The sequence below is a fragment of the Bradysia coprophila genome, unplaced genomic scaffold, assembly GCF_014529535.1.
Source record: "Bradysia coprophila strain Holo2 unplaced genomic scaffold, BU_Bcop_v1 contig_476, whole genome shotgun sequence".
Classification (NCBI taxonomy): domain Eukaryota; kingdom Metazoa; phylum Arthropoda; class Insecta; order Diptera; family Sciaridae; genus Bradysia; species Bradysia coprophila.
Genome location: NW_023503727.1, coordinates 3,551,672 through 3,577,389, shown reverse-complemented (window position 1 = coordinate 3,577,389; position 25,718 = coordinate 3,551,672). Strand labels below are relative to the sequence as shown.

Genomic DNA, 25,718 nt, shown 5'->3' with positions numbered 1-25,718 from the left:
TAAATGCTGCTGCACAGTCAAGCAGCAGTTCAACTGCTTCCATGGCCGATGCATATGTGCGAACAGTCGTTCATTCCCAAGAAATAAGAGTTGCTAGCGCTCAGAGTGCCGAAGGTCATCAAGCGGTTGCAAATCGTCCATCTGAAGAGGGCAATGAGTTTTGGCAGATGTTCATTCGCAGTGCATCCGGTTTTAATATGAACAATTGTAATGTCAATTTTAACATTGGTGGCAACAACGGTGGCAACAAATAAAGTACCCAATCATGTTCATGTGGGAATTTTTTCAATATATGTAACCGACTGAACTGAGCATTTTCTTTACATTTCATTTGACATTAGATTGACCGCAAGAAATCACTGACAAAAAGCGTGCTTAAATCGAAAAATATCGAAATTTTCGGCGCGTAAATTTAAATTAGTAATTTCCGTGTGCAAATACGACCCATTAAGCTACTGAAACAGGGGTACCAATTATGAATATTTTGACATTACAGTAGATAAAATCGAACTCAAACCTCGTCTCGCCTGAATAGTCCGGGAGCTTTGGTGACTCCATTCTTTCAAAAGTTTTGAATATTTTATTATTCTCTCTTGTCGACTCGAATGAACCTTTTGGAAACGGCAAGCGTATCACATTATCATCAATGAAATCTTTTGGTCAAATTTGTGTCCAGTGCTTGATACAAAATCTTTTACTTCATTTGTTCTGCCATTGATTTGCATTAAAACAGTAGACAATTACTTACCTTTGTCGTTGACAGATGAGCCTGAAAGTATGAGCCTGAAAGTATAATAACTTATGCTCTATCGCACTAAAGCCCTTCATATTGGTTATTGAAAAGTTGTTACCATTCAATTCAACGATGCGATAAGGAAATTCAATTGATTGTTGATAAATGTGTGTGGATCTAATTCACTAATTAATGGAAGTAATTAACGAGAGAGCATTTACCGATAGTTGCTACATCTATAACACTTTTTATCAATCGCTTGCGATACACGTTTATAGACGCATGTCCAGATCTCCCACTGGACTGGACAGATTTCAAGTTTGGGAATTTTTTGACAAATGATTGAGAGAATTAAACGGTTTTACGGAAAAATGTCGACAATAAATTGTAACGAAAAACTGTCACTTTCGTTTTCGCGGACAAGATCGAGAAGATCGATTTGAACGCAGTTTCAGTTGCGTTTTGACGTTAACCCTTCCATGAACCTCATAATATGTTCAATTTTGATTTGACCTTAATTTACCTGAAGGTCAAATTCACCCGATAATCGCCAATTTTTGTTGTCGCTGTTGCTAGCACATGAAACATAAAATAGAAGATATGGGATGCCTGCAACCAACACAACAGGAAACCTATATACAACACATTGTTTTATGTTATTTTTTAATTTGTTTTCTATTTTTATCACCGAACTGGATTACGGTGGTTCCATTCTAATATTGTGCGAATTTGAGTTATCACTTTGATGATTTCATATTTGCGATCGTTTACGGATGGCGCTGCTTTCTACTAGTGACGAGCAATGTGAGCTTTGGTTCTTTTTGAGTCTTACATATAAATGTAAATTTGATGGGTTTTTTTACTATGTTAGATACTTATTCTTCGTGTAGAAGTGCTGTGTGTCACATTGCCGTTGAACTTCTCTGTCTGTAACATCTAAGTGACAACTTTTTTCTTTCGTTACTGTCCAAAAGATTTTGAAGTCTGAACACTACACGAATAAAAAAATATTCTGGAAATTTCACCTGTAGCAACTGTAGTTTTTGTATCAGGCGCAACAGTTGTGACAGGTATTGCAGATTACCGGCTACAAGGGAAATTTTCAAATCTTGCTGAATTTATTTGTTTGTCATATGTACATTAGGGTCATTAGGGTGTGTCAAATTTTCGAAAACGTCAAGCTGGGTTTCAAGACAAAGGCCCACCTAGTCCGACTCAACAATTGAACTCTAGGAAAAAAATATTTATTTCTGCCACTCATCATCATAATGTGCAAAATTTGTAAACTTTAGATGTCTCTGTGGCATGAATCTTGGTGCAAAGTACTTAACTATGCTCACGATGTGTATTATGACACACAGTCTGCGGTCTCGTGTCATAATTACACATCTAGAGCCTAATAAAGTACTTCGCACTCGATGTCATCATGGCCCTACGTTAGTGAAGAACCGTAACGCAAGTCCGTTCACACTAAAAAATTAGAAAAAAAATCCTTAGGACTGAGGAACACAACTTTTTGGACATTTTCCCCCTCCGCTCATACTGCTCCTCACTTATTTTATTCGTAAACTGGGCGTCCATTCGAGTTCAACCATTCAACGAGCTGTAACACGCCACATGAGGTTAATAAGATTTGGCCTAGATAGTAAATTTGTAGAAATTTGTATGAAGAAATGGATTTTCATACATTTTGAAATTGATGAATTTTACCAACCTTTGTTACTTTCATCATTCTTGGTTTTATTGTCTACTAAAAATGTCGACACTTATAGTTCCGTTCAGTTATCACATAGTCTCGTCAATTCAAAATCAAAAAATTCAAAATTTCCAAAGAGTCAAAAATTTAAATCAGGCAATCCATCACAAGGCTTCCGGCTCGGTCGTTCAATGTCACATTACTTCTCAACCTGTCTTCCTTATCATCTAATATCACAGCGTTTCCAGGTCAGTCCAGTTCCTTTTTATTTTTCTAGTCTTCTATTATCACAGTGCATCGAGTTCTCTAAACGCTTCATCTGGCAACTTCACAACTTCTCGTCACTTTGTCACTTTGTTACAAAGAAACTTTTAAATTTACCAGTGGATTTTGGCTGAAATTTTCAGGATATGTCAAGTCAAGGACGTCATTCTAAGAAACTAATTTGAAGGAATTTTCATAAAAGCCGAGATAAAAGCTTATAATTTCGAAGCCATTAGCGTTTGAAGCTATTGAGCTATGAGACCTATAACTCAGATAATGTGGCAGATAGAGTTTCACGTTCTAGTCGACATGTGTTTCATGGTTTTTCAAAAAAAAAGTCGCTACTTTTATTGCATTATACCAAATTCTAAAAAAAACCTTCTTACAAAACAACTGATATCGCCCAAAACCACTTACAGTGGAGGTGTGACGCAAGTCCTTTTATCTACTTAAAAAATACTGGTATCGGTGAAGGTGACGCTTACAGCTTCGACCGAGGCTTCGACTCGCAAAAAGAAAAGCTACTGAAAAAATTCTAAAAAAAAAATAACCAAAAAATGTTTGCGTCACAAGTTGCAGATGTTGAGGTGTTGAGATGTTAAAAAATTTTTTAAAATACGTCTTGAAACAAAGGAAAAACCGAATCACTTGCCACTTGCGACGCAATTTTTTTTTATTTTTTTTTTTATTTTTTTTGCGATCCGAAGCTGTAAGCGTCACTCCCACCGATATCAGTACTTTTGTAAGTGGATAAAGGGACTTGCGTCACACCTCCACTGTAATTGGTGTTGGGCGATAAATAACTGTTTCCTATTTGCTATTCTGTACGAAAAATACAAAAGTAATTGAGATGTCGAAGTAACCGGAAGTGATTTCTTTTCGTATTTGTTGGAATTCCGAGTTTCATGATGACTTGAAACGGTTTGTTGCGTTGAAGGTGGATAATGTTTTGGTGGGAGATATCAAATGGCTGTATGAAGACCATGTGAAGCTATGGTCTGCCAAAATCTACTAAGCCCCGGTATTTGTTGGTTTGTTTGGCATGGTTCTATATATAGGCAAGACTAACCGTTGTTTAAAATAAAAAGTTTTTTCTTTACATTTAAGAGTGATATCGCCAAATCTTCAGGTGATTGGGGAACAAGCGCTCTCCGATTTTAATGAGTGATAGCTCGTTGGATTCGTCTTTCAATTCTAGGAAACACTTGTCTTTCACTTTTTCTTAAAAAAAATTGTTTTCGGTGAAAAGCGTTCAAAAGTGAAGACATGTCAGAGGGTACCGAAAACAGTTTTTCGACAATAACTCAATAAAAAATGATTTTAAATTGTTGTAATGTTGTACGAATGACGGCCTTGGAAAGACCTACAGGTAGAGTATACGCACCGCTTGGTGGGAGTAGATCCACGAGAGTTACGATTAAAAATGTAGTGAATGTTCGGAGAGTCCGCCTTCTCTGCAGCTTCGATGTTCCACGGAACTGAGTATGGGAAGTTGTGGCTGGCCTCACCCACTATCGTTCCACATATAAATGAACCCAGTACTTTTGGGCTTCAAGCCCACAGAAGTGTTGGAAAAAAAGTTGGTGCCAAATGCAGATTTTTTCCTTCTTTCCTCAGGACTCCGGAACAGTAATTAGTTTTTCAATCGGACCAATATCTGCTACGTGATAGGAGTCTGGAAAAACGATACGATCAAGTGGGAGCGAACGGTTTTCCAAACTCCTATCACGTAGCAAATATTGGTCCGATTGAAAAACTAATTACTGTTCCGGAGTCCTGAGGTCATTTGCTATACGCTAACACTTTATTTGACTAAAATCCTGCGAGAAAAATTTGATAATTTTTCTCTTGATATTACTAACACTGCATCTGATATATTCGTGGCATAGCGACGCGTTTTTGTATTGATAACGTAAAAGAATAGTTGGCGATAAAAAATGGATTATATTAAACCGGGAGATAAAAAAATCAAAAAGGGAAATATTTTTGGAGATAAAAAATTCACAGTTGGAGATATGAAATTCATAAAAGGAGTTAAAAACAATTAATATAGGAGATATAAAAATCAAATTTCGAGATAGAAAATACAATCTTGGAGATAATAATTTCGTTTTGGAGATAAATATTTAAATTTTGGAAATAATTAAAATAGTAAAAGAGATAAATTAATTGAAAATGAAGTTAAAAAACATAAAAGAGGAGATAATATATATTAAAATGGAAATATTTAATTTAAAAAGGGAGATACCGAAATTAATAAAATGGAGATAAAATAAATTCAAAGTGGAGATATAAAATTCAAAAAATGGAGATAAAAAAATTAGAAATGGAAGTAAAAATCGAAGATAAAAAATTCGAAATTGCAGATAAATATTTAACGCGTTTACAATTGTGGAGCGGTTTGACAGATGGAAAGTTGGTTTCTTCGGCAAAGTTGTTGTCTGAAAGTGACCACACCACAGTGTACGCTTCTATGTAATAGTGACCACCCCCTCGATTTTTTTTAACTTTTTGTGTGAAGCAGATGGAAAGTTGGTCTCTTCGGCAAAGTTGTTCGGTATTGAAACAGTGGTTGTGGTATGGGGTGTAGAAGGGTACGGGTTTCACTAAATTGATGGTTTTCAACAAAGAGAAATGGAAAAATGTGTACGTGAATCGGAAAAATGTCTACGGGGAACGAGGTGTTTTTCGATAATAGGTGTTTAACACGCCGAGCGAACCGGCCCATTGCCCCGGAGCGAAGCGAAGGGCGGCAATGCGAGCCGGGCGCCGGAACGGTGTCGGTAACTTAGGTGTTAATTTTTTTTCTCTCGCTTCGTCTAATAATTAGTCTGTGTAACTCATTGCAAATAAAAAGCGTTTTAACACGCCGAGCGATCCGGCCCATTGCCCCGGAGCGCAGCGGAGAGCCGCAATGCGAGCCGGGCGCCGGAACGGTGTCGGTAACGGATGCAGACTAGTTATTGAAGAGTTGTAAGGTTGCAACTTCATTTCAGCTGCGGTCTGTTTTCTAGTTTTCGAACTCAAGGAAGATAAAATAGTTACAAATGTGAGTCGTTGTTCAAAATCCAGATACAAACCCTTGTGAATGGGTTAACACAATTCACCTTAATATCCATCTTAAGATATATAGTTCCACTGTTCTAACTCAAGTAAACAACTTGAAGCGCTGCAGGCTAATTTTTTAAGATTTTTCGATTTACCACTCATGTGTGCTAGATTCGTCTCTAATGATAACGATCTTCAACTTTTTTTTTACAAAAACGAAAAAAGAAAAAAAAGTAAGATTTTGCGGTGAGGGTCAAACTTTAAAAGTTTAGGTTTTTTATAAAGTCGAACAACTATTACTAAAACCAATACTTTAAGGTATAGATTCTTAGAAATTTTATATTGTATCAATACAGTTAGAGACAATGCAATTTCAGGATGAATTTGCTTCAGCTGTTTTTAAGCTAATCCAATATAAAAACAAAACTGTTTATAGGTTTCTTTCATCGTACAGTAAAAACCCAATGAAAGTATACTCAATAGGTGGGTAAATCCACGTATTTTGTGACAGTGATTCACAACACTTTCACTTTCACAACATCACCACTGTATTGTAGCGATAGCGCTCTACAATATCCATTTTCACATTTGGTAACATGACTTACGGTGTGTTTTTTCGCATCTTCTTTGGTGCATATTCGTACATTGAAAAGAGACAAAATTCTGTTTTGGTAACATGACTTACGCTGGAATTTCCCAGGTATGGTCTAATGTCAAAATTTCTATGGAGTGTAGGAAATAGCAATTTCATATAAACAAACTCACCTTTCAATGATTTTAATTGAGAGGTGAATTTTTTAGATAAAATCGCTATTTCCACCGGATTGTATGGACATTGGAAAGACTGACTCGAAGGAGTGACGAGAGCAATTTCCTCAATCTATTTTACATCATGAAAACTAAAAAGGTGTTTCATAAAAAGAGGCCCTAGAAACCAAAATGGTCCAGGGCGCTGAATATGCTGGATGCGGCACTGTGCCTGCCACTACAATTTTGCACAATTAGAGCGCTTGCTATGAAAACTGACTCAAGTTTCAAAAATTTGTATGCACATTACATGACGTAATAAAATTGAAAAATTGAGATAATTTTCACTAAATTTTGGAATTAAAAAAATTAATTTTGGAAATAAATAAAATAAAAAAGATGATAAAAAACTAAATTCTGAAAATGAAAAATTTAGTTTTGGAGATAAATGAATATATTTTACAGATAAAAAATTTAATTTTGAAGATAAATATATATTAAAATGAAAATTTTAAATTAAAAATTGGAGATAACGATATTACAAAAATGGAGATAAAAAATAATTAAAATGAAGATATTAAATTCAAAAAAGGAGACGGTATGACTCCAAATTTAATTTTATTATCTCCTGTTTTTAATTATTTATCTGCAATTTCAAATATTTTATCTTCGACTTTTAATTTTATACCTCCATTTCTGTTTTTTATATCTCCTTTTTTGATTTTTATATCTCCCGTTTATTACTATCCATAAAAAATGACTGCCATAGTACCGTTCCAGATGCTGTTCCAGCTGTAGAGCCACCGGAAAGAAGGAAAAAATCTGCATTTGGACACCAACTTTTTTTTCCAACACTTCTGTAGGTGCTGGGTTCACTTATATGTGGAACGATAGTGGGTGAGGCCAGCTACAACACCCCATACTCAGTTTCGTGGAACATCGAAGCTGCAGAGAAGGCGAACATTCACTACATTTTTAGTCGTAACTCTCGTGGATCTACTCGCACCAAGCGGTGCGTATACTCTTCCTGTTGGTCTTTCCAAGGGCGACATTCATACAACATTACAACAATTTAAAATCATTTTTTCTTGAGTTATTGCCGAAAAACTGTTTTCGGTACCCTCTGACATGTCTTCACTTTTGAGCGCTTTTCAAAGAAAACAATTTTTTTTAAGAAAAAGTAAAAGACAAGTGTTTCCTAGAATTGAAAGACGAATCCAACGAGCTATCACTCATTAAAATCGGAGACCGCTTGTTCCCAAAGTTAAAAAAATCACCTGAAGATTTGGCGATATCACTCTTAAATTTTCTAGAGGCGGTTTAGGTGGGTCCTGAAACTCAGCTTGACGTGTTCGAAAATCTGACAAGCTCTAAAGGACATGGATCGACTCATTCGGACCAGAGTTGCATTGAATTTATGTTAATATGAAAATGGATTAAGTTCTCCCAAATACGCTCTCAAATGTTGTTTAGTGCACGGGCTGCCATCGAGTATGTCCGCTGCATTAGCCATCATAATTTTGCCAGATTTGATGAAAAAGGCGGACGAGACGTTCACTATTTTGACTTAATTTGTGTTTTATTCTTTGTATATATTATGTACATGAAACAACTCTTATAAAAAGCTTCAGTATTTAAAATCTAATTTTTCTTTCTTTCTCGATTTGAGGTAAAAAAAAAACAAACAAACAATTTGTAGTTGAAACACGTTTCCTTATCAATGGCTGTGCTAAATGCTGTGTTGGGCAGAAATTAGTTAACGGTATAATTATTCGTAAAAAAAAAGAAATTCGGAAAACACTTTGTTTGATGTCCGGAAAGCGCGACTGTTGTCAGCATAAGTTAAGATTAATTTTCAGGTATTTATACAAAAACGAAACAATTCACTTCATCATCGATCTTCATCTATCTTTTGTCTTAAAAATGTTCCTGTCTCTCCCCATCCCAATCAACATATTAGAAAACAAATGTCCAACCACTCCCTCTTTCCTCCTTACCAAAACGGGCACCATCCTATATAACATTGACATAAATTTTCATTATTTGTTGCCTGCTGTATCAGTAAATCGACCTGCCGTTGAACGGTTATCTCATCTTTCGTATTGAAATCGTTGCCAGTCAGTTTCTGCTTCACTCGATCAACAATCATGCGCGCCTTCTTGTTCGTCACCTCAGTGGGATTGTTCACCGTATCGCTGCCATTTTCCCCAGTTTCATCGATTTTCGGCGGCACAACATTCACCATTTGATTGGCGTTGTTCATAATTAGCGAATAGATAGCCTCGTCGTTCAAACTATTTTCCAAGCTTCCAATGCCATCGTTCGTCTTCGATCGGTGCAGTTTGTCGGTGGTGTCGAGCAGACGCCAATTCAGCAACGGATCATAGACGAACGCTTCCAGTACAGCCATTAAGCTGTCCTTGTTTCGTCGCAGCACTGACATTACACTCTCGCAAGTTCGGCGGTACGTTCCATCGATGCCGGTCACTTCCATGGCTTTGATCAGCATTCGCGTCAAACGGAACGGAATTTTCTCGGGGAATTTCTCCCGAGTCATAGCCACTTCAAAGCAGTCGCCGAAATCAATGTGTAAAATTTTCCCGCTCAGCCGATCCAACATCAAATTGGATGGATGACGATCGCCCAGTCCGAGTATGTAACCGACCATGGACATTACTGCCAACGAACGGGTATAATTGGTTCGTCGATCGAACCAAACTTCGGACGACGGACTCTTAAGCCACAGTAATTTCGCCAGATCATCGCCGGTCGACTTTTCCAGTGCGTATTCAAACACCTCGACCTTTTGCATCAGGGTCAGATGGTCGTAGTCGGGTGCCATTCGGATCATAATGCGATGCTCGACATTCAGCACCGTCTTGCGTTTTTCGCGATAGTCACGAATCAGTGTATGAAGTGTGTCACAGTGCGGCACCCAACCGATTAGCCCGGAATTCGTGCTCAGTGGAATGACCGCATAACGTTGAATGGTTAAATTTCGACGGAACGTGTCCGGATCGTTGAGCAGCAGTGTGTTCACCAAACCAAACAGTTGCATGACACGTTCGTCTTGACGGAGATCCTCATGGCCTTTCAGCAGGAACATGTAGTCTTTACCATTGTTTCCATAAATGCAGAGCTTGCGCGGCCGTTGCTTCGATGTGATGACCTGGAATGAAAAAAGAACCCGGGGAGTGTGAAGTTCCAGTCGAAACGCCGCTGTTGATGTTGAAAAACGTTACCTGCAAATTGGCATGAATGCTTTTGATGCTGATCAATTCTTGGCCTGGTGTGTAGCTGCCTGGTACGGCTAATTCTAAATCCTTACAAGCTAGCAATTTTGGACTGACATATTGCAGTTCCAGTGAAGTTAACTGTGGTAGTTGACGTGAAATTCGTCTGAACACATGGTAGTACAAGTCCCAGGCTTGGTTTAGGTCGCGAATATTTTCGGACGCCTGCAGAATTTACGGAAAATGTTAAAATACTGAAACGGTCCAGCGATCAACGATCAACCGTTTTGCCTGGACGGCTGTTAAGAATTTCCTTACCTTATAATGTTGACACCACTCCAACGCTTCGGTCAAATCTCTTCCGTACGCCTGATAAAATGATGTTTCTTTCAATGTTTGCGGACCACGTTCCAACATCGCGTGCAACGGTTCCAGAGTGGCAAACATTCCCTTAATATTCCGTTCACCGAAATACAATCTCGACGCCTCCTCGAGTCCCTCGTGCCATTGTTCATGCCAAAGGATAGCTACACGAATCAGCTCATCGCTGCACATTACTGCCTGTTCGACCAGTGTGGGTGAGTGGTCGCTCATCGAACCGAGAATCCGGTGAGCGGCTTTTTTGCGTGAAATCGAAGCTGACTTAGAGGCAACCGTTAGCGGGTAAACTAATGCCTGCGGATGACTCTTTCCAATATCAATCAACAGCTGATGGATCAACTGGCCGACCAAACTACGATGTGTGTCGATGCGAGCAATCAGCTGTGGAATTACTTGTAGCCAGGTGTTGATCGGTATGATCTTCATTCCTTCGACTAATGCATCAAACACTTCCGGATATTGCCCGTAGTCAAACCAGAGAGTCAAAAGACGTAGTGTGTCTTGCAACGAATTGCCTTGCAACAGATTGATTGATCGGAAAAAACCTTCGACTGCCGGTACGGCATACTGAGCGATTACGAATTTCTCTTTTTGTGCGTCCCACGTTTCTTCGTTGCCCGGCTGCTGATTGATCTTGTCTTGCGTAAGGTGTTTTTTCGCTTGAACAACCTTAAAGTTCATAAAAGCCCATGAGTGCCACGCTTTGTACCAATTCGGATCGTGTTTCGTTGCTTTCTCATAACAACCTAAAATGCCTTTGATCGACTGATCGGTGATTCCTTGAACTTTGTTCTGCCACAGACCCAGTCTCATGTAGCATCTCGACAACAGACGTCGATTTTCGTCCTTCATTTCCTCCGACAAGCAAATGTTTTGCATCGTCAACGTGTTGAGAAATTCGTCCAGTTGCTTGTAGGCTAATTCGTGCTCGCCTGCTACCCACAAATGTTTCGTGTACGCAAATGTCACTTGAGGCTTGTTGACCGGCAGCGGAAGTTCCGGATGCAACGAGGGATCGGTTCCCAAGAGCATCACCAACGTTTTTTCGGAAATGTTCAGAGAGCCACTCTTGCGACAAAGCGAAGCGTATTTTAGCCAGGTGTGCACGTCTTCGTGAGGACTCACTACCAATGAATGCACTTGAATGATTCGTCTCCAGTCTTCAACTAACCGCTGGCCCCCTTGCAGCCGTTTCCACCACATGCTACGGATGGTTTCTCGTCGTTCGGGAATGAGTTTGTATTGTATCACCTCTTCCAATTCTGCCAACATTTGTACGCACACCATGGCTCCATATGCGCGCTCATACGATTCACCAGCCATTGACGTCAATTCGGTGTCCAATAAATCTCTTGTCTCGTCGATAAGCCGTTGTGCATTTTCAAAATCACCGTTGTGCACACAAAGAACAGCACGATAGAAGGAACCGTCTTGCGTTTCTTCTGGGATAAATGACACGTATTCCTGCATCTGTTGCCAATCCTGCTGGCCCCACGCAGACACAGCAGCTAATCGTCCAGCACATTCTTTGTTGGTGATTCTATCCCACGAATCCTTTGACACCTGACTCAATTCCGACCATTCACCCAACGCCTCCAAGCATCGCATATATCCGAGTCTTGAGTCGATGTCATCCTGATTGGCATCCAATTTCTCTTTGTACAGACACAATGCCTTCTCGTAGCGATGCAGTTTCTCGTACCATCGAATTTGGACCTGCAATTAAATGAACGAAAATTGTCAGAACAGAGCCGAACCGAACAGTTCCGGTAAGTCAGGTACTTGGGTTGCATCCGTTTCGTATAATTGAGCCATTGCAAGTAGTGCCTCGGCTGCTTCTTTTTGCTGCAATTTATTGTTGACTAAAATGAGTGAGTCGAAGATGTTGGCGCGGATATTGACGTCGTGGTAATTGTGGAATTCTTCTTCCTTGTAATGAAGAGCTTTGGCATAACTGAAAGGACAATGGTTCCATTAGCGAAACAATAATTTTATTGGCACAGCGTTGTTGTACTTACGCACGACATTCCATGGCTCTTCCTCCCAACAATTTAAAGTCAATTGGTAGTGGATCCTTGTCGCAATGTTCCATAAATTCTGCCAAATTCAATATAGCCTGAGTGATCTCCGGCATATCTTGCACTTGCAGGGCTTGCTCTAAACTGTTGGCCAACTCTTTTTTCATATTAGCAGAGAGTTCTGTCCAGCAAGACACAAACGCTGCGTTGAATAAATCTCTCAGCAGCTTCGGATAGTTTTGAGCCAGTGTACGACAGGATCGCAACGCAGGACTTTGACTCTCCTTCAACAGTCCAATGCTCAGCCGTCTTAGCCACTCCAACCAATCGTCTTTGGAAACTCGTCTAGCTGCTTGCCATGCCAACTGTAAATCCGATGCGGACACATTCAGCTTTTTGATCGTGTTCATATCGCTGCAGCTTAAGGCACCGTCACGATTCTTAAACTTGGCTTGACGCATACGAAACTCATCTTCAATGCACTGTGTCGTGTTGCTCTTGATTTTCGGCAGCAGTTTGTCGTATTCCGCACACGATATTCGATGTTTGGTAATGACGCGTTGCACTAGCGGAATGAAAACGACGTACTTTTTACCCAACTGTACGACCAGCGAGCACAGCGTTTGCATGGCACATATCCGTAGGTCGGCGTTCAAGTCAAGGCATCGCACCAGCGGATGAATGATACGGGACGAATAGTCGGTAAAGTCCAAAATTGTTGCCAACGTGCCGACGGTTTCTAGAGCAGCCACTGACACGGCGTGTGTTAATTCGGATGGATCGAACAGCTTGACAATCGGCGGCAGAATCAAGTGCAGATACTCGTCCAAATTGTTGCCGAACCGTTGCAGTGCTTGCAACAGTTTTATGGTCACGGTTCGGTCCCTCGATGTGTCGTGCGTCAGAACGCGCAGCATTTGGGGCATCAGTTGCGACAAATAAATTTTGAATTCGCATCCCAATGCGATGGCAATTTTTTCCATCAAATTGATCAGCGTCCCTTGCAGCGGAGTGTTGACCGTCCAAAATTCTTTGATCAATTTGAATATGTCGTCCATGTAAGCGATGATGTGTTGCCGCACGATCTCGATCAGAATGGACAAGTGTTGGAAGAGGAATTCACGAAGGGTCATGTCGGCCGTGCGAACGTTTGATAAGAAGTTCGGCAGTACCTGCGACAGATATGGTACACACTTGATGCCAAGACTTTTGAATATGAATGTAACCGCCTGCACAACGCTGGTATGATGCTGGGACAGCGTCTGATCGCGAAGAATTCGCATCAGTGTCGAAATGGCTATGGCTGGATAGTATTCCTCCAGGTTGTTGTTCATGTTCACAAGCATTTCCGCTGTCGATAAGTCCAAATGTTCGTCGTTCCGTAAATCGGACACCGATATCAGCACCGTATCCTTTTGACTGTCAATCAGGCCCTTGTTGATTTTGTGCTTGTATGGATCTGAAAGGTGGAGATATCGCAATTAAAATGACCTAATCCGCCAGCGTGGCACCGACAAATATTTACCTAAGGCTCCAAGTAGTCCCAGAACCCGAATGGTTTCTCTACGGATCGATCGCTGTTGTTCCGTTTTCAAAAAGTTGATCAGAATGTCGATCAAAAACGGATATTTGTGGTATGGTGACACAGCCTTGCCAGTTGCACTGACCAGTTGTCCGAGCGTCCACAATGCAACACCTCGTTTGTCCGGTGAGCCAGCGTCGGCTAACATTTCCAACAAAATCTCCAATAATTCGTCCGCCCAACGTTCCATTTCGTTGCTACCGCCATTCACTTCAGCCAAGTCACCGATCGCTCGCAACACATTCAATATCACACCGGGATTGGATTCGGGCTCTTTCAGTTTGGGCACAAGAATTGTCAATATTGGTCGCATGTACGACGAAATCAACCGCGGCGTATTCACTATCAAATGGTCAAGCATTCGTGCACTTTGCTCTTTGTTGCGGCTCATGCCGGAGTGTTCTAGTTCGGTAAGTAGATTCACCAATGTTTTTCGCATGCTCGGCATTACATACGCCGGATTTATCGATGTCAAACGTCCGATGGTTATGATTGCCAGCTCACGAATTTCAAACACTTCGTCGTTCAATGTTACCAGCAGTGCACACAACGACTCCGGTTGGGCCAAATGATCGTCAAAGGATGAATCGTCTAGTGAACGGAGCACACGTAATCGGACATTGGGATCTACATCTGTGATACCAACCACTAGCAGTCGTTCGAGTACATGAGCAATGGTATCTTTCAATGTTGGAGAAACAGCACTTTCCTCGGTCACATCGGTTTGCAATGCAATTTTCAACAGTCTACTACAAGTCTGCACCGCCTCCAATCGTATCTCCTGTTGCTCGCTCGCCACAAAATAATCGGAACAGCGCTGCACAAACTCCAACAAACTTTGACCGTCGAAATTAAAGGAGCCGAGGGTTTTCAACGCTAGCACAATGGTCTGAACATCTTGATTCGGTCCCGAATTGATGAGCACCTGCGACAACATTTTCAACAATCCGTCCGATATCTGACGTCTAACGACGGGCACATTTTCAGCCAATTCTCTGAAACATATCGTCAGAGCTGGACTCAGTCCGGTCGATATCATCGATTCCAGTGTGTCGGTAATCTCTTGTGATATTCCACTCTTTACTGCATGTCCCAACAATGTGATGCACATGAAAACCGATGGATCGACGGTTGTTTTCCGCTTTACAGCATCTTTGGGAGGCAGAGCGGACTTAATGATTTCCACAATGCTCGGTAGGTATTTCTTGATGTCATTCTCAACGGCCACAGCTAGGAATCCGAGTGTAACAAACGCTAGGTTCCGATCCTTCTCCTTTCCCTTCAGGGTCGTTAGCAGAAAGTTGACCGTAATCTTCAGATAGTTCTTCACGAAAATGTCTTTACTTAGGGCGGCTAGTCTCGGCAAAATGGAGTACAATGTTTGTTGGACATGCGTCGACTTAGAAACGCGTTGGTCCAACACTTTGGCGCAAATGTCTTCGTAATTGTCCAGCAGAATCTGACGACACACGGTCGACTCGGTCAAACTGCTCAACGATTTACTGCTTTCGATGTCGTACAGAGAGGTGGTCTGAACATTTTGATGCGAATGCAATTTCTCGATGAACGGCGCCTTGAATCTCGGTAAAATGGTCGTGAAGTCCTCGTACATCGGCCTCTTCGGTTCGGGTTCGAGGAATCGCAACGACGAATATCGACGCTCCCACACGACATTGGCACAGCGAAACAGTTCATCCAGTACGATCAATGCGCCGTGAATGCGATCATCTTTGGTAACACCTTTCTCTTTGATTGGCACCTCACCGAAGCACACGATTGCCTCTTCGTAGCATTGTTTGTACCACAGAATTTGCGGTTTATTCAGCTGCTTGGCACTTTCTCTTTGCGAGGTCACCACAAGAGCAGCACGCAGGGCCTGACCGGCCCCATCTCGAATAATTGGCTTCGGATCACGAATTGCGTTGAAGATGTGCTCGAAGAATCCGGAAACTTGCTGATAAAAATACGTCGGCATCGCAACAGCCAACTCACGTAGTACCAATACGGCAGCGTGTCGTCGGCCCTGTAATTATGCAAATTGTGTCAGAACACCATGGTTCCAGTTGAGAAACAGTAATCAGCACCCACCTCGTTTCGCTCTTCCGATAACCATTCAAATGCACGTTTGGTCTCGAATTCAAAAGTTTCAGCACCTTTGGAACCGGGTAGGAGCAATAGCTTGACCAACGTTTTTGCAGCCAGTTCCATCACCGACACATCATTTGACGGAAGTAAATTCCTCAAATTATTCAAATATCTCGAAATTCGGGTCGTCGTGTTTACGACGTCACCGCTGATTAGGCATTCTGAACAGGACACAATCAGAGTTCAATCAAAACAAATCGAAAATTTAGAAGAAATTGCTTACTTATGGCAAGAACTCCTCCCTTCTTTTCGTATGCATCCGGACTGGAGACCATGTCAAAGATGTGATGGTTGAAGGCATCAAAGAACTGAACAAGCTCTTCGTCAGGCATTTCCCGCAGTTCGGTTTTCACGTACAAAAACAACTTTTGAGCTGCTTTGTTTTGCTCATCCCTGTAGCGAGATTTCAGCCCACTTACAAATGGTGCAACCGCCGACGACATGTTGACTGGCGGTTGAGTGCTTCTCTGGCGTTACAGTTTAATCCAAATCAAGCAGTTCGAATGAGAATAACAAAACCTCCCGATTGGGTTTTCACTTTTGAGGTTAAACACCAAATTGTAAAGTCACCATGGAGTTCATCGTTTATGTATTAACACTTTGCTGATTGTTTTCTTAGCATCTTTGTTTGTCAATTTTAGATAATTCGCGGTAGATTGAACAAGAATCAAATTTTTAAAAAAACTGGTTAGCTCGAGAAGTCCGCTTCAAAATTTTCTTTCACAAAAAAAAATGGCGGAGGATGTCATAAGCGTCAAATGTTTTGACATTTGATGGTGACATTTGATATGAGCGATATGAGCGACTCTTTCGGTGCAAAAAATATTTATTTTAGAAACTTGAACGCAATTTTATTTGAACTACAGATTAAGAGGCCTGGATGCTGAAACTTAAGTCTATACATTTGGGCGTTTCTTATCGTATTTCCTCTGATATCTTTAAAAGCAATGTACCCTTTGCAAAATTGTGGCCTACATTTAGGCGGGAAAATATTAGTTTTCTGATGATTTCTCTGAACAAAAATCTATTTTTGAAAAAGTAAAACCATTAAAGTAAGCAAAAATGTGTTACTTTAAAAGGAAAAATTGGTTTGGTGATAACTTATCCAACTCGGAGAAACCTTTGCAGATTGTGTAAGTGTATGTATGTAAGTAACTTTTTTCAAAAAACGATTTCGGTTCATAGAAATCATAAAAAATAAAAGGTAAATGATGGAGAGTTGACCTAAATTGACAAGACCAAACTTTCAACTTGAATTTCTCATCGATTTTGGAACTATGTTACATGGAACCACTTTCATTTTAAAGATTTATCTTTTGTTTACTTAATTAACATAAATTTTATTAATTATTGAAGATTTCGTTTAACAAAGTTAATTAATTTATAAAAATACAGAGTTAACCTACGTGAACCGTGAGTTGTCGATTTCATATAAATTCAATAAATCGTGAATTGTCCTATATACAAACGTCAGAAGACAACTCGCTGTTTATTGGATGGTAAGTTGACCGATCATTTTTTCTTCATACAAATTTACACGGACAACTTAAGATCACTTTTCCACTAGGTCAACTCTCCATCATTTACCTAACATTTTTCCGTCAAAATGTAGGTACAAATTACAAAATCTTTCTTTCCAAAAACATCTCGTACCTGCACACAGTTGCCTTTACTCACATTCATAAAACTCGTCAGTGCTCGTATCAGGCGTGTCTACGGTTAAATCAATGATATATGTCGTCCGTTTTCCTTTATGCTTAGTTTCCTCTTACCAGTACTCCGTGTGAGAGACAAAATTGCATTTTTTCAATTTTTCCTTTGTTTATTTGACAGAGAGCCGTGAGAGAGCTCTCTCACCGAATACTTTTTGTTGAGTGGAATGGACACTTTATACTGTGAATAGATGTAATAGTGCTGATAGAGTGTTATGATGAAAGAGAAAGCAATATTTTGACAAGTACCCCAAGACAACTTATCATAGACTGGTCTTCGGTCCTCTCGCTCTCAACGTCTCAACTCTCAACGTAACATGTTGAAAGAGAAAGCAATATTTTGACAAGTACCCCAAGGCAAGTTATAATTAACTAGTCTTCGGTTCTCTCGCTCTGATCATAACAGTCTATGAGGTAGAGGTAAAAGTGGGCGACATCTTCCGACAAAAAAAAGCAAAGATCATTTTACTGTCAAAATGTATAAACAAATCAGACAAAAACCTCTTAAAAGAGGATGGGTGACGCAGGTCCTTTACTAACAAAAGTATTGATATCAGAAAGGCTGACGCTCAAGGCTCCGATACGCAAAAATTCAACTTTAACACCAATTCTTTATATTAAAAAAATTGCGTCACAATCCGGAAGTGTAAGTGCAGTGCAACACTTTCACCGACCATCAAAACAAGTCCTGGTCCATTTACTGAGGTTAGCACTTCTAGAACCAATGAACCAACTTTAGTTATTTTTCCGCCCTAATCGATATGTGGTACTCGTTAAAATTCCGTCCGAATAGCTGAGTAAACAGTTTAGTATCTGGATGAGTTAAGTATATTCAGGGCATTATCTTCCCACACTGCCAGCGGATATAAACAACCAATTTTCTAGTGGGATTCCTATATTATGTTCATTACTCATATTTCCAGCCTCAAATCAAATCAAACTGGCTTAAACGATCATAAAGAAATATTTTTATTCGCTTTTTGTATGATGATGTGCGGAAAAATAGGTAAATTTGTGAAATCGACTTACATTTGAGACTTCTTTTCCACAAAACAGGGCTTATTATTGGAAATTTTTTAAGAATTTTTTAAAAAATTTTAAGAATTTTTGAGAATTTTAGGAATTTTTAGGAATTTTTTAAGAATTTGGTTGATTTTAGCTGTAAAATCGAACAATTCAAAATTCAATTTTATCGCATGAAGTTGTGTCTGATACGATTTCGACTGATGAAGTCGCCTCTGATTGTCAAAGCGACAAAAAACCATTAATTAATGTGAAGAAAGTTATTTTGAGTTCGAAACTAGGCCCCACCTCGCTTGTCTGACTAAGTTTTCCAATAATTGCAGTCCCAGTTTTCTTACCATTTTTGAATAAGCTTGTGTTTTTAAGAACACAAAACTATATTCAGATGAAAAAGCGATACAATAATGGTCTATTTGCCACATCATTGATTGTGTATCTCTTTTACTTTCACTGGCCGTTTAGAAAACTCAAAATTAATTTAATTTTCTGAATAAACAAAGAGAGCTCTGAGTTGAAGGTTCAGCAAGCGATGTTTTACACCCAATAAATATGAGTCTACTAAAAAGCACTGGAAAGGTGGCATATTTCTTACCTACCTCGTGAATTACTGCCCTCGCTTCGCTCTGGTCGCAATATTTACATTCGTTCAAATGTTCCCTTTCATAAGTTTATAAGCATGTGAAAAATTCTTTTAAGAATATAATTTCATGCAAAAATTGTCTTAGATTCCAGATTACTAGTCCAATAAAAATCCAATCTTCGAACTTCACTACCCACTAGTCGGAACCACCAGAAAATATTTAATGTCATGTAAATCCATGCCTAAACTTACTTTCAAAACTCACTTTTCTGAACTACGACCGAATGAAGTTTTATAAGACCCATGTACCTCCAAACCACAGACTACCTAAACCTTTATCTCTATAAACAATATGGACAGCAATTCGTATCATATAATTAAATTTCGTCTTTTAGTGATTTCATGTGTATTTTATGTAATCTCAATTTCTAGAGCATAATAACTACAGTGAACGACATCTCAAATGTCTCACTGTCAAATTTTTCTGAGAATTTTATTGTGTCATTGCAAATTCACAATGACATTCTCTGAAAAAAATGACAGTGAGACATTTGAGATGTCGTTCACTGTACTAAACCAACCAAAAAAAAATTTCGTGGCAATAAAACGAAAAAAGTTGTGTATAGAATTACTCCCATCTCACTACTTCAATATTGCCCATCTACGAACTTAACGTCATGATTTTCATTCTCCATCGATTAAAACCAAAATTTTGAAAATCGGTAAAGAATTACTTGAGTTATCGCGGAAGCAAGCGTACGGACGTTTTCTGTATTTAACGTTTTATGCCAATGTAGAACATTTTCAAAATATCATATTGAACTTAGCGTTACGTACATTAAGGTTATTTTCTGTCATAAAACCCTGACTTTCATATTAAATGCAAAATATTTTTGAATTTTTTTAAAGAATTTTTTAAGAATTTTTTAAGAATTTTTTAAGAATTTTTTAAGAATTTTAAGAATTTTTAAGAATTTTTAAGAATTTTAAGAATTTTTTAAGAATTTTTAAGAATTTTGAGAAATTTTAGAATTTTTTAAGAATTTTTAGAATTTTGAGAACTGAAATTCCCAATAATAAGCCCTGCCACAAAAACCAATTAAAATATATAATTCTTGGGTATAAATCAATAAAATCTCATTTATAGCCAATTTCAGTTCATTTTCAGCAATATTGTAGAACAAAACATCCGAAAAATTTGTATGAAATTTTCTTCTAGTCGGCCATTTTTCGGTGTGCAAACAAATTTTCGGCATGTGACAAAAATTTTTGTTTGTGAAAAAAAGTTATGACATGCTGCTTATAAAATGTTCAGAATAGTCCAAAGATGTTTTTAAGCCACTTTCCGCAAATATTTGGTCATACGGACTTTCGATATGACGGTTTAAAGTCAAAAACTTTTTTCACGGAGGTCGATTTTTTCATGAAATTTTGACTTTGAAGAGTCTTTTCTGGCGGGCATAATTTTTTTTTCTTGTGTTTAAGTGGTTTTAGATACTTTGGAGTATCTAGAATGAGGTAAAAATAAATTTGAAACAAAAAATTTCGAAACTCGGATTTTGGTAGAACAACCAAAAAATGCTTGCACTTAACCTCAATTTTTTCGGTTTTTATCACTTTTCTCAAAATGCTCAAGTGAGATCGAGTGGGACTTTTGGGATGTTGTAGAGGTCCCTAAGGACAACCGAATCCCGAAAAGATTAGCTTGTTACTAATTTTTGCAAGCTCAAAATCTAATGTGCCCATACTGCGCACTATACTATAATATCATACGACATTGAGCTGTAGTTTTACAACGTCACGGATATTTTCCATGGAAAGTAAAAACACCTGGGGTATTAAAAGATACAAAATTTAAATTTAAAATAAAAGAATAATTTTCGCTAATTTTTCCTGTGGTATATAAATACATAGTTGTCAACAATACTAAATATTCATTGAGACTTGTATACTTAGCATAAAGATAAAAATAAATAAAATTTGCAATAAATGATCTACAGTATAAAAGCACCATGCAAGCTATATTTGAAGCATAAGCACAAGTTTTATTTCGTTGATCGCAGTGTTACAGAGAAGAAGACGAAAATGACGAAAATAACTTCACTCCTTTTTTTGCTGGTCCTTGTTATTGCAACCGCTGTAACTGTATTTGCTGACGGTATGTAATTTCAATTTGAAATTTATAAAACGAAATTGAAAAAAAAAACTTATTTCCAATCAATAAATAGATGGAGCAGAACATCATCGCGAAAAACGTCGTTCACCACGTAAATACTGATTTGATTGAAGAAGTCCAGCTCAAAGAAACTTGCCTCGTTAATTTATCTTTTTTTAATCCTTATTTACAGCTGGTTTATTTTGTTGGACCCCTATGATGGACTATTGCTGTGGTAATAGCAGTAAGTGAACTCATTTTTGTCATCTATACATGTAGAACCGGATTTGTTTCGTGAACGATATGCAATGTGCATCCCGGTTGAGTCTGATCTGATTCTAATTTATTCTCCTTTCCAATTCTTTTTATTCAGGGGGATATCCATGTCTTGATAATATGAGAGATATGTGTTGCTAACATTCCGCTGGCACCAGCTCGACACCAGTACTACATTATTTGAGCTACTGCAGACATAAATAAAGTTTCAATAAAAAACAATATTTAAAAAATATTTTTTTGGTTTATTCTTTATCCTTTAGTGGACTGAATGTAAAATTATGCATTTTTATCACTGCACCAAAAGTTCCATTTCAATAGCACTTAACCTGTCACATTCATCTGTTATCGATAACGACCACAATAATAATGACAAGCTCTGGGTAGTATGACCTATTATGTAGTAAAATGGATGTTAAAAAAATTGAAGTACAAGATTGAAAATACTTTGATCATTGTTTTGTGACTGATAACTTCCCTGTTCACTGGCATCTGTTGCTGATGATGCATTGAAGCTAATAACCATTTAAAAAGACAAATGAGAATTGGCGAAATCATGGAAAAGAAACGGAAGAATCTTATACGTTTCACTAGTGTCTTCTTGCGAGATGTCATACAATTTCTCGAAAATTCAAGTCATGTTTTCATTCACCACTTCTACCATTTCCCTTGCCCTTGCTTTTCAATTTTTTTTTCTTTTTGTTTGCCGCATTTATCAGACTCAGTTTCCTAAGTTTATTTTATTTTTATAAGTTTTGATGCATTTGACTGGGGGGAAGCCGCATCCAAGTCGGTGCTTCTTGAACGTTTGCGCGTTGCAGTCAAATTCTCTTCAAATGAGACATATCGGAATTCAAGCAGATAATTGGAACAGTCAATTATCAATGAAAGTAAATAGATAGGTATGGCCAAACGTTCAAATTTGTTCTAGCCGGAGCACATACGGATTTGCATGGCGCCACCTCAAACGAACTCATTTCTAGTGGAAATTTGCACTAGAAATGTGTTCGTTTGAGGGGGCGCCATGCAAATTCGTATGTGCTCCGACTTGTATGGACTGGCCATACCTACTTATCTTCTTTCATTGTCAATTATTCCAGCAAGAATTGCTGAACAATCCGTCGTTTTGCGACGTAAAATAGCAGATACGGCCTTCATTTCAGATGCGGTACGAAAAACTGGCTTCAAGTAGGTGAAACAGTCTAGGAGTGCATTAAAAGGTGCTAAACGTATCGAGGAATTAGTTGTGCCTGAATCCAATACGGACACGATTATATTACAAATCTGCATTGCTACGTCTTTCAACAGCGGAGCACTGTTTTGGCATGTGTAGGCTAAAATACACACGAATCAATTAGTGAAGATTTGTCCGCTGTTTTTCTTACGAATAGCATTCAACACAGCTTCTGAACACGTTTCAGCATTTCCAGATATCGAAAGATTCTTCATCATCAGATCGATGGCAACCTTCTGTATAGGTCTCTTCCAAGGCCGTTCAAAATGTCAATCGTCATCCACAGAGAAGCCAACACAACCTCACTTTGAAGTTTTACCGAACAAATTTGTCAACGTAACACCACTTAATTTTTCGTCAAGTAGTCCTTAACCTCAATCTGCGTTCAATTTACTGATTTTTATATGAAAATCGTTCGTTCAATTCATTCGATATTTTTCGACATGTCTGACAGTTGGGATCGTGTCTGACGTTTACAAGGTCATGAAAATGATTTTTCCTGTTGCTCTGTTTTTAAATTAGAATTGTGAAAGCTTTTGATTTAAAAAAAATTAAAACAAGGCATCAGAACAGTCGGAGCGTTTGCTGCGACTTAGCCCCGTACAACCCGTAATCCTATTTCGTCCGCAACCATAATACGTCCGTAGCCCTAATAAGCCCGGAACCCTAATACGTCTACAACCCTCTAATAATGAGTCTGTTACCAAAATGCAAGTCAAGTTGGGCATTATTGTCAAATTTACTGAAACTGTTCATTTTTTAAATTGCGCATAGCGCAATTACGAAAGCCCGTACGAAGTACCTCTCAAATAAAACCAACAATTTACGACATTATTTTAGAAACCCAAAATTTTTTGCCAACTTTCTATTGGGTATTCAATTACCTCTCAAATAAAACAAAAATTAGCAAACTCGGATGATATTTATTCGATTTATGTGCAAAAAACACTTAGGGCCGAGTAGCGGCCTTAGACCAAGAGCCCAAATTTAAAACTTTTTTTGCTATAATTCTATTCGGCATTCCATTATCTCTCAAATGAAACAAAAACTAGCAAAATCGGATGAGATTTACTCGATTTATGTGCAAAAAACACTTAGGGCCGAGTAGCGGCCTTAGTCCAAGGGCCCAAATTTTAAACTTTTTTCGCCACGTTTTTTGCGGTATTCAATTACCTTCCATAAAAAACTAAATCTAGCAAAATCGGATGAGATTTACTCGATTTATGTGCAAAACACACTTAGGGCCGAGGAACCACCTTTGAGCCCTCCCAACAAGCCCACGTTGCATCTTACCCAAAAACAATGTTCAGCAACTTTGTTCTACTCGTCAAAACCTTTCATTTGGTATGTCACACGCAGCTATTGCGTGCGTATTTCGGTAGATATTGTCGAAAGACTGAAAAACACCTATAGGGCCCTAGCTCTGGAGGGGCCGACCCTACCATGCCCATTTTCGAACTTGACCTTACTTTTGTCGATACCAATCGGGGAAAAAAAAGAATTTTGAAAAAAGGTTGTGATTTACTCAAGCTAGAGGGGTCACGGACGGACGGACGGACGGACATTTTTTTTATTGCGGATTCGTCATCTATGAACATAACCAAATGCTTTGACCTTACTGTCTGCTTCCAATTCGACGTGTTACAAACGGCATATTAATCTTATAAGCCCCCAGTACTTCGTACGGGGCTAAAAATGTCTTCACCTCATGTGCAAAGTGTGTTTGCCAAAATACAGTGGATAAGTCGGTCCATTTGTGTACTTTAACCATTTAATTCTTGCGACGAAAATTATGTGTGTTTGTTTACATTAGATGAAACCATCTGATTGATGTTGACATTTGACATTTGACTGTTTCGCGCGTGCACAAAATATTTTTTGTTTGACAAACTTCAACGCAATTTTATATGAACTAGGTGGCATGGATGCTGAAACTAAAGTCTACATTTGGACGTTTCTCATCGTTTTTCCTCTGATATCTTTTAGGAAAAATCATTTTTGAAAAGTGTAATATACCAATAACCACCACAAATGTGCTAGCTTTCAATACAAAATAGATTTTGTTGTAGTATAGCTCAAAGTCCATAAATACGGAAGATAATGGATCAGAGAAAATATGGATCCCGACTTTCAGTTGATTCATTTTTGTTGCCATTGTCATATTTTCTTGTCATGAATGTTGCGCCTGTTTAGTTTGTAAGAAATCTTTGGAATCGAATTCACCTCACCACTAGGCACTAGCTGCAACTTCATACAAACATATTCAATATGATGCAACGTAACACCTGAAAGGGGGTAGGGTAATCTCGCACACCACACAAATTCATGGTGTGCGAGATTCACCTCTAAGTGATGAATCTCGCACAGTCATGACTTTTCGTTACATGTCGTAAAAGGACGCATACTATGATCGCGTGTGCGAGATTCCCCGACACCCCTGAAAGTACGGATCCGTGCATAACTGCAGAGCCTTTTATAAGCATTTTTGACTGGGGTGGAAATTATTTTAGGGGCCCTATTTCTTTTAGCAAAGGGGCCCGTTTTAGACGCGTCGATTTTTAACCTGGTTGCTACGTGAAATATTTAGATTTTGAAAAACATGAAAATTGTGCTTTTAAGCGCCGAAGGCGAAATTTTTCCGTCATATGCGTGGTCATACTAAATTGATATAAAAAATTGACATTTCTCTACCTAGGTGAAATAATAGCAGTGAAAAAGTGCTATTATTTCGCCGTAGATAAAATAGCGTATTCACCTCTGTCCACATGTTTGTTTAAACACTTGGGGTTATAACATTCGCCTTCGGCTCATGCAATAACTCCTCAAGTGTCTAAACAAACATGAGGACAAAGGTGAATAATCTACTATTAAGAATGATATAGATTTCTTCC

At 38.8% G+C, this 25,718-nt stretch overlaps 1 protein-coding gene and 1 long non-coding RNA gene across 2 annotated transcripts; one reads left to right on the top strand and one right to left on the bottom strand.

The window, feature by feature from the left end:
* Window positions 1-7,452: 7,452 nt before the first annotated feature.
* On the top strand, window positions 7,453-24,895 carry LOC119082742. Its single transcript, XR_005088705.1, has 3 exons — window positions 7,453-7,597; window positions 8,039-8,040; window positions 24,885-24,895. It is a non-coding gene; the product is annotated as an uncharacterized LOC119082742 (long non-coding RNA).
* Window positions 8,042-16,580, bottom strand: LOC119082741 (serine/threonine-protein kinase Tor). The gene is made up of 8 exons (XM_037192323.1): window positions 16,071-16,580; window positions 15,791-16,008; window positions 13,646-15,725; window positions 12,121-13,579; window positions 11,885-12,056; window positions 10,040-11,818; window positions 9,731-9,946; window positions 8,042-9,657 (listed from the first exon to the last, which is right to left on the bottom strand). Exons 1-8 carry the CDS (start codon window positions 16,288-16,290, stop codon window positions 8,482-8,484), a joined length of 7,320 nt encoding a protein of 2,439 aa, XP_037048218.1. The 5' UTR covers window positions 16,291-16,580; the 3' UTR covers window positions 8,042-8,481.
* Window positions 24,896-25,718: the final 823 nt, after the last annotated feature.

What these genes read in the sequence shown, in the direction of transcription:
- LOC119082741 (XM_037192323.1), bottom strand. Translation starts at nt 16,290, where the DNA reads ATGTCGTCGGCGGTTGCACCATTTGTAAGTGGGCTGAAATCTCGCTAC. An exon ending in GGGACTACTTGGAGCCTTAG is followed by an intron (nt 13,580 to 13,645) that starts GTAAATATTTGT and finishes TCCACCTTTCAG; the next exon opens with ATCCATACAAGCACAAAATC. An exon ending in AGAGCCATGGAATGTCGTGC is followed by an intron (nt 12,057 to 12,120) that starts GTAAGTACAACA and finishes TTGTCCTTTCAG; the next exon opens with TTATGCCAAAGCTCTTCATT.